The following is a 9,764-nucleotide window of genomic DNA, read 5'->3' as shown; positions in this document are numbered from 1 at the left end:
ATGGAACAAAAGCGGTACTACCCTGAACAAAAAAGGTTCTCCAAAGCGCCCGTTTTCTTAAGCAATTGACAAAAAAACGCTAGCCCATTCCTGCTTACCAGCCCCCACGCCACTCATTTGGCCGCCTGCTCCTGCTTTCTAGACCGAGCTCACGTTCATCCTCATATTGTTAGGATGCTTAACTACCACATGGGCGTAACGTAAATGCTACTTCTTTTATAGTAAGCTACACAGTATCCTCTGGCCCCAAGCAGAACACGAACTATAAAGCAATCTATCGCGAAAAGAGAAGGCAAAACAATTCTATCTTTTTGCAGTAAACTGTTAAACCATCCCAAGCTGCGAATTTAATAGCGTCTCGGCCGGAGTAAATTGCGGAATGCCATGCTTGCGACACACATCAATAAAAAAAAAAAAGCGCACCTTATTCCCAAAATAGTGCTTAGTAAAGAATAAAAATAACACAGCTACTTCTAAAAATAGCATACCACTATGCATTCATATCCTAGCGCAACAATGAGTATTTAGACGGAGTAGCGCCAACTCGGATAGTCACATAAGGACGCCTAATAGGGTGGATGTAGTGTTTTTATTGCACACAAGCTAAATGGAGTTATGTCGAATGATGTCCAAGGTGTTGTGCATGCTGGGCTACACAAACAGGCACTCACACTCAACATACTAAATACAAAAGCGTACAGCCCGGGCCTAAGATAAAAAAAATAAAAAAAAAAAAATAAAAAAAACTTTGCAGCAGCCTTTTAGTCTAAAAGCCCCGGCGGGGCTACTGGAAGCCACATGACACTTTCACATTGTTCCTTTATACATATGAGGCCCATGCCAGCCTATGCCTAACATGATAAATAGCACACCGTTACAGAATATTAGACAGTGTTCAAAAATGGCCGAAAAATAATAAGCCATCCACTGCCTCAGATGACGCAAAAAAAAGCTTTGTAAAAACATTTTCTATATACCCAAGCCCCTGCACGCTTTGACACAAGCCAAACCACATCACTATATAATATGCTTCATTATGCCGAATGCGTCTTACCCAAAACCTAGATGAACACAAGACACCTCTTCCCATGCCCTTGTATTGATCTGTCCATTCTGATTAAAGCCAAACGTAGTGCTTTATCAGTGTTTCTTCTTTCCATAAGGATAAAAGCTGCGAGGTAAAGCTGTTGGAGGAGAATGACTAGATTATCCATTTCATCATTAGACGTTGCATTGGTCCATATAGCACCAAGCATAGCTCTCCCGTGCTCATTCTCAAAGATGCGGAGTGATGGAGTTAGGGACTGCTTAAGCATAAGTGCCTACTTTTTGAACTAAACATCAATGTTGAAAATGCAAGCGTTTCGGTTAGACAGCCCAGTTTATGCCCTTATTTAATCTTCTTTGTTATGTTTTCTACTCAATGTTAATTGAGACACAACGTGGTCTCCCAGGGAAGCCAGGACAAACGCTTAGTTACTCTTTAATGTTATAGATCTCACACCCATGCTAAAAACATGCCTCATCCATCTTCAGCTGCTTGACAACCGTCAACAACGGCAAACTCACAGCTTCTGCATATTCATCAGCCATGCGCTTAAAAGCGTTTATGTTGTCCAATTCAACCCACCTTCTATGGACAGATGCTATTCTAAATGTCTAATATTCAAAGTATGATGCTGTTTCATACTGTACTATGAAAGATTTATTAGGCTCAACCCAACAGCCTTATCCTGGATCAGTATTAAGCTTATACAGACTGAATGATAATCTGCATCAGTTATTACCAATTTGCTAAATCTGATGCGTTACTTGTCTATGATACTAGTATGTGCTAAGCCCCTATTCAGCAAAAAGCAGAATGCAATCTCATTCACTTACCACTGCCTAACAATATTATACACCGGGGAAAAGTATGGCAAAGAAGCAAAATGTGTTCTATTCTTCAAGCAAACCAAGAAAGCAATTAAGTTACTCCTGGGGGGGGATTACCACCCTGCTAAGCCTAAGCCGCATTTGGCTAAAATGCCGCCTTCTGGTTTGGGACCTAGACAGCGCCCTTTTCAGAAAACAGTATCCTACTGACTTGCCTATCACAGTTAATTATGCGTGATCGTGTGTGTGTGCTGGTTGTGTGTGCCTGTGTCGCTGCCCACATGTGCGGACTGTTTGTGTGTTGCTTGTGTGTGCCTGCGTTGCGACAATAACTGTTGTGTTGTTGCGTATGGTGTGTGTAGTGCCTGCCTGTGTGTGCTGGTTAAATGTGTGCCTGTAGTGTGCCTGGTGGATGTAGCTCGTTGCTTTCTCTCCTCACCCATTCACTCTTTTTTTCTCAATTACGGCGTACTGATTACTGCCTAATTTTTTGCCATGAAAGCACAGACAGGAGCCCGGTTGAGGAATAAAGCATATAGAACATGACAGAGCCCGTGCCCTAGCCTTAAGAGAACTCCCCCCTCGCCCAGGTTTCGCGCCCAACTTTACAAAGTAATGTATGCGGAGCAGAAGGGCAGGACAATACTGATCATCAATACAACAATGCACAATCATCCTTCTCTACCAGCGTCTACATCCCATATAACTAAGGCACAATCCTGCAGCCCGTTGCCAGCAAATGCAAAGCTATAGCACACCTTTTGGCATCCATGCTATCAAAGATTTAATCCCAACTTTTCTTATCGATGTCGGGTGCGCAGTGCTGCGACAATGCCATAAGGACGTCAGTTCGCCTAATATGTAGTAACTATTTAAAATGCCCCATAAGTGCTACAACACAAAGTGTTAAGTGTCCCCCTCCTCCTCCCTTCCTCATCACATACTTGAAACTGGCTCCCTTACCGTAACCTGACTCCATCCCCTTTCCCTTTTTTTCATCCCTCCTCCTTCGTGCTAACTAGACAGTAGTTTCACTTCAAAGACTGCAGAAATTGCTCTTTCTCCTCAACAGGCCTGCAAACGCCGCCAGATTAATCGATGCCAGCTATAGTGAATCTGCCCTATACACAGCCAACAAGTATGCCTACCCTGAGAAACTGCTCAGTGTTGGCATAATAGCCTATCAATTGTCTATACGTTGAGCTAAAAGTAAATAACCCCGGCTTAACTAGCAAATGACTCCAAGCAAAAGTGAAAGCAGTCCACCCAGTTAAAATACTACAAACAAAAATCAGTTGGCAAGACCTAAAAGTCTAAAGTATTTGCCCGTTATTAAATATACTTAAGTATAGCAAATCGCTTAAATGCCTAATTGCCTTGTTCAAAAGTTATACTTAAGTATCGATAGTAAAAGCATAAACAGTACAAATAAATGTTCAAGCTTTCTCTTTATAATAAGCAAACCACACGCTCACGGCATCCGTTGTTTAGTTGTCTCATTAATCCTGACGGCGATAGCCAGGCGCGAACACACTTCCAACATCTAGAACATCATTACAATGATGCAAGACATAGTGTCCACAGAAAGCATGTGCCTTGAGCTCCGCCAGAAAATAATGGCACTAGCAGCCGCCCGCTACACTCAGCCGCAATGCACCAGCGCCGAAGCAAAACTTCTCGGTATCGATTTAACTACGCTGCAATTGCCGTAGACCATATTGTCCTGGTACCTGCCCTAAGCAATTCATAACAATAGTACTATTGATATGCGTGCCCTCAGCAGGAAAATATGCTGCGAAGACCTATGAACAGTACAGTAACCACATGATTTTATGCCTCAGAGAATGTACGGCGCAAGCTAAAAATAAAAAGCTTGTTCGCCCCAAAATCTATTAAATAGTTGATAAGTAGTGTACAGACTATCCCCATAAAAACGACTTTAGCGTAGTAATTAATCACTGCCCCGCTGAATGCCCAGGTCTGCCAACGCTGTAGCGATTGCCAACATTCTTTTGGACTCTTGTCATGCCAAAGTGACATATTGACATGTATAAAAGCCAACAAACAGCGAATCATGGGCACAGGGCTAGGGTACCAAATATGCATGCATCCTTGCCTTCATCAAATGAAGAAAATATTACGTCTCGCTTGCCATTTTCAAAAGTAAAACACACGCGTTGACGGATTTATGAAAAACACCAACATATCTAACTCGTGGCTTTGGTGTTGGCCATATCACCCCAAATTTAGACTGCCCCCTTGCTATTCTGTTCATTCAAATAAGAAAATACAAGCTCTACTCTGCTTGCCGTAAATTGATAAGCAAAAACACTTATTGTATTGTTGCTTTGCGTATTACAGTGATTAACAATGTAGCTGTCTAAATTATTTCACCTATTACCCCTCCGGCCCTTAACTACTTCCTGACAAAGATGAGCCGCCATCTTCCGGGATATATTAAAATGAAGTTTGCCTTATGGCCTTGCTCTCTAATTAGATGAAGTAGGCTGCCCCATTATTCAAATCAATCCACTAACTATCTATTCTGACATCGCAGCCATACATGACAGCCAAAACACATGCCGGCAGAGCCACCACATACATCAACGACCAGCAGTTTGCCATAGCAATTACTAGCCAGATAGTACAGTTGCCAATTTAGCCTTTTGCATAACACAAGTGCCAGGAAATCATATGCCCCATTAGCTCAATGCAGTCCCGCCCCGACAGGGGCGGCACCGTAATTCCTATAGCTAGTGCCCAACTACTGATTTAGCAATCATGGCGAAATAGTAAGATGCCTCAGTACTTAGTATAGTAGTCGGTAGGCGCCTCTATTTGGTACATCAGGGTCTTGCTGCCGCTGACGTAGGATCATCAGTTACGCCAAAAACATTTTGCCAACACAGCACCCTGATGCTGCCGCATGGATCCAGGATATTGTGTGGATATTCGAACAATGCGCCGGTCAACCTGCTAATTGAAATCCCAAGCAGCCCCACTATGCGTTTGCTCTGTTCAATTGTTTGGGAAATGAAAGCGAACTGGAGAGAACCTGCCGGACCTTTCTGCCCAGAACTGGGTCAATCAGTCAGAACGCGACGAGATACAATTGCCACAACCAATGACACACTGCATGTTCCGTCCCTTTCTTGGCCGGACAGACACAGAGCAACGAAAAAAACCGTACTAGCCCTTTGCTTCGTCGCGTGTGTTATGATTTTTAAGTAATTAATTTGCATTTTATTGCAGGACATAATATGATTAATACCAACCATAAGAATCATCTCACCAGGACTTTATGAGTTTTTTCTTTAAGAATCCTCTCCGTGTGTGTGCCATCTCTAATTATCCAGCGTGTAGTTAACTGCCCACCTGTTTGAACCGTTACCTGGTATTAAAAAGACACTATATATCTTATATATTATTTAAGGACATCAGGTATAAATATCGTAGACTGAGCACCAAGGCTGGGATGGGCTTACCAGGAATATATCAGGCTAAGCAGCTTGTGAGTCCAAGATACAGGGCACAACTACTTGCGCGAGCAAAATTAGAACACGAACACAGTTTCATACACCACAGTGAATTGACGTCAATCACCCTCTCGGGTCTGGAAGCTCCATTGCAGATCATCACCTCCTGTGCGCTCCATACTGGCCAGAGAGGCGCCGCGAGCGTATTTTCCCTCCTATTTCTGCAAAGGAAAAAAGATGAGTAGTCTGGACCACTACTTAATTGACTAGAGGACCTATAGGGAGCGCCAGACTCAAGCTACACGGGCTCGAGAACACTGGTCGAGATGATCACGTGGAAGATGACATGCTGGGACCAATATCAGTCTCAAAGAAAACCATTTCAGTAATACACTTGCGCAGTCTAGGATGCGATTTAGTTAAGTCCTCGCCACTAGCGCTGAGCGACTAGAGCGAGTCCCCCCTCGCTTCAGTTCGAGCTCAAAATGTCCAGGCCCGTCTGATAGTTCGTCCATCTTATGACCATCCTGCGAGGTATCCATGACTCCAGAGGAGGAATGGATGGAGTATACGAGGTCATGTGTCTGATGAGACAAAAAATAGAGGCCTCTGTGTGGTCTCTAAACTGTCGACATCCAGGCGTTTCTGCGCCTCAGCGGATGGTTTGCTGAGAAAGAAGAAGGATGGACAACCCCACCCAGGGTAACACCATTCCCAACCCGTCGAAGCACTGGAGGTTGGAAACATTCAACTTTTGGGGGTCATGTGCTTCTCTTCTGCAAAGGGGGCACAGTGGACGTACTGTGCGACCGATAATTGAGGGGGAATGGCATGGGGCCATACCATATGGTACGCGAGATCTTGCCACAAACCTCCTTCCCTAAGGAGACTATAGGGAGGTGCGCGCCGTAAAAGAATCCCGCAACATAGTGAATCTTCTCGGAGGAGAGCTGAAGTCCGTATTGCCCAGCGACAGCCCGAAAACCTGAACGCGATCTGGAGAAAAGCGTCCCGCCTGGTAGGAGGCAGTGGGCTAAAAATCCGCTGCTGCAGGTATTGCAAAGCGTGAGTCGAGGAGATACAGGAAACGTATGATCTCTGGTAATTGCAAACAAAGGTTTCTGTACCAAATATTTAAGTCTGCTTTTCTGATGATCAAATACTATATGTCATGCATAAAATGCAAAATAATTACTTAAAAATCATTACAATGTGATTTCTGGATTGTTTACGACCTTCTCATCTCTCACAGTTGAAGTACATGATAAAAATTACAGACCTCTACATGCTTTGTAAGTAGGAAAACCTGCAAAATCGTCAGTGTATCAAATACTTGTTCTCCCCTGTATATTATTATATATGATATTATATATATATATTATATATATATACTGAACAAAATATAAAAGCAACAAAGTGTTGTCCCATTTTTCTGTTTTACGCTTAAATTTTGTCACAAATTTGTTTACATTCCTGTTAGTGAGCATTTCTGTAACAAGCCCTTTTGTGGGAAAACCTGGCTCCCAAGTGGTGGGCCTATGCCCTTCCAGTCCCACCCATGGCTGCGCCCTGCCCAATCATTGGTGAAATCCATAGATAGCCTTTATGGAATTTATTTAAATTACTGATTTCCTACTATGAAGTGTTACTTCGTAAATTGTTGTGTTTATATTTTTGTTCAGTATAATATGATGATTTGTATTCTACACAACTGCCTGAATCATACACTCACAATCTCTACATTTAATCTTGTTAGAGAAAATTACATACTATCAGAGTGTTCGCAACAAGCGATAATCATAAGTCATAGATTGTGAATCCATGACCAGCTTTGTAATAATGGGTTTAACGGATGATAACTGATGATTAGTTAGACAACTATCGACTGCCAATAAAAGTCTGTCTCATGCTGAGTATGATAGGAGTTGTAGTGTGTGTGTGTGTGTTTGTACATGTCTATGTGTGAATGCGTGACAGTGTGTGTGTGTGCCAGTACCTCGGACTTCCACCCTGCACTCCACCTCGTCCTCCCCCAGGTTGTTGATGGCCTTGCAGGAGTACTTGCCCCCGTCAAACTGGCCGGGCTTCCTGATGTTCAGGGTCAACACCCCCTGGTTGTTCTGCATCAAGAACTTAGGATCCTCCCCAATGATCATCTTGTTCTTCATCCACACTATCTTAGCCTGAGGTGAGGAGAGGACGGGAGAGGGGGGGTTAAGAGAGGAGGGAGGGACTTTAATTGGGGAAACATTTGGCTTTGAAATATAAATCACCAACTCACTAGGCAATTTTCCATTGACCCCGGTTTATTCGACAAAAGCAATATCATTGTAACATGTGTAATGGAAAGGCAGATATAGGAGACATTTTCTGAAGAACGATAACAATTCTATCCATTCAACAGGGGTGTATTTTAGTAATTTTTCTTTATTTGTGAAAAAAGATGACGGAAATTATGTTTTTCCGAATAAATTATGATTGCCTAATCATTTAAGGTACCCGGGGCGCGTGATGTCACCGAGTAACTATAAAGCTCCACTCCACATTTAATTCTAATTCTATGCTTACAATATACATTTTTCCAACTACACTGAACAAAAATATAAATGCAACATGTAAAGTGCTGGTCCCATGTTTCATAATCTGAAATAAAAGATCCCAGAAATGTTCCATACGCACAAAAGGTTATTTCGCTCCAATTTTGTGCACAGATTTGTTTACGTCCCTGTTAGTGAGCATTTCTCCTTTGCCAAGATAATCCATCCACCTGACAGGTGTGGCATATCAAGAAGCTGATTAAACAGCATGATCCTTCCACAGGTGCACCTTTTGCTTAGGACAATAAAAGGCCACTCTAAAATGTGCAGTTTTGTCACAACACAATCGCCACAGATGTCTCAAGTTTTGAAGGAGCGTGCAATTGGCATGCTGACTGCAGGAGTGTCCACCAGAGCTGTTGCCAGAGAATTGAATGTTCATTTCTCTACCATAAGCCGCCTCAAGTCGTTTTAGACCAGTCCAGGACCTCCATATCCGGCTTCTTCACCTGTGGGTGTCACGCCTGCTCCCGTTCCCCCTCCCTGGCCCTCGAGGGCGCCAGGCTACCCGTCATCATATACACCTGTTACCAACATTACGCGCAGCTGCGCTCTTTGGACTCACCTGGACTCCTTGACTTTGTTGATTACCCCCTGTATATCTGTCTGTTCCTTGGTTGTGTTCAGTGTGTCCGCATTATTCCGTATTGTGTTTGTCATATGTCCTTGTTTACCTGTGTGCTGATGCTGTTCCTGTCGTGTTCTATGTCTGTTCCTGAATAAATCTTTGACTCCCCGTATCTGCTTCTCATCTCTGGGGTCAGGTCCTTGCAGTGGGATTGTCTGAGACCAGCCACCCGAACAGCTGATGAAACTGTGGGTTTGCACAATCAAATAATTTCTCCACAAACTGTCAGAAACCGTCTCAGGGAAGCTCATCTGTGTGCTCGTCGTCTTCACCAGGGTCTTGACTTGACTGCAGTTCTGCGTCGTAACCGACTTCAGTGGGCAAATGCTCACCTTCGATGGCTACTGGCACGCTGTAGAAGTGTGCTCTTCACGGATTAATCCTGGTTTCAACTGTACTGGACAGATGGCAGACAGTGTGTATGGTGTCGTGTGGGCGAGCGGTTTGCTGATGTCAACGTTGTGAACAGAGTGCCCCGTGGTGGCAGTTGGGTTATGGTATGGGCAGGCAGGCAGGGGAGCAACTTTGGTTTGTATCCAGTTGGATAAATACTCCAGACAGCCTACCCGACCGCTCGGAGACTTCCGCAAGGTCGTAAAGCAGTTTCCTCGTTTTGTATCACATTCGAATGATAAAACTGTGGGGGACAAAAATGCAATTTCAGAATGGGTCGTCCCCAATGAAAGTTGCGCCCCTTTGGGCATGCATAAGCTACGGACAACAAACACAACTGCATTTTATCAATGGCAATTGGAATGCACAGAGATACCGTGACGAGATCCTGAGGCCCATTGCCGTGCCATTCATCCGCCGCCATCATCTCATGTTTCAGCATGATAATGCACAGCCCCATGTCGCAAGAAACTGTACACAATTCCTGGAAGTTATGACATGTCACACATTGAGCATATTTGGGATTTTTTTATTTATTTATTTCACCTTTATTTTACCAGGTAGGCTAGTTGAGAACAAGTTCTCATTTGCAACTGCGACCTGGCCAAGATAAAGCATAGCAGTGTGAACAGACAACACAGAGTTACACATGGAGTAAACAATAAACAAGTCAATAACATGGTAGAAAAAAAAAGAGAATCTATATACAATGTGTGCAAAAGGCATGAGGTAGGCAATAAATCGAATAATTACAATTTAGCAGATTAACACTGGAGTGATAAATCATCAGATGAT

General features: G+C 43.4%; 1 protein-coding gene across 1 annotated transcript in view; it reads right to left on the bottom strand.

Moving 5' to 3' along the window:
* The window catches only part of mybpc2a (myosin binding protein Ca), a gene marked incomplete at its 5' end in the record, with an annotated part of 46,826 nt that overhangs the window by 691 nt on the left and 36,371 nt on the right, over positions 1 to 9,764 (bottom strand). Inside the window, 1 exon segment of the mRNA XM_070439270.1 lies at positions 7,348 to 7,554. Within this exon segment, the coding sequence (XP_070295371.1) occupies positions 7,348 to 7,554 (207 nt within the window).

Source organism: Salvelinus sp. IW2-2015, unplaced genomic scaffold (genome assembly GCF_002910315.2).
Source record: "Salvelinus sp. IW2-2015 unplaced genomic scaffold, ASM291031v2 Un_scaffold1528, whole genome shotgun sequence".
NCBI classification, from domain to species: domain Eukaryota; kingdom Metazoa; phylum Chordata; class Actinopteri; order Salmoniformes; family Salmonidae; genus Salvelinus; species Salvelinus sp. IW2-2015.
This window is presented reverse-complemented; position numbering and strand designations above follow the sequence as displayed.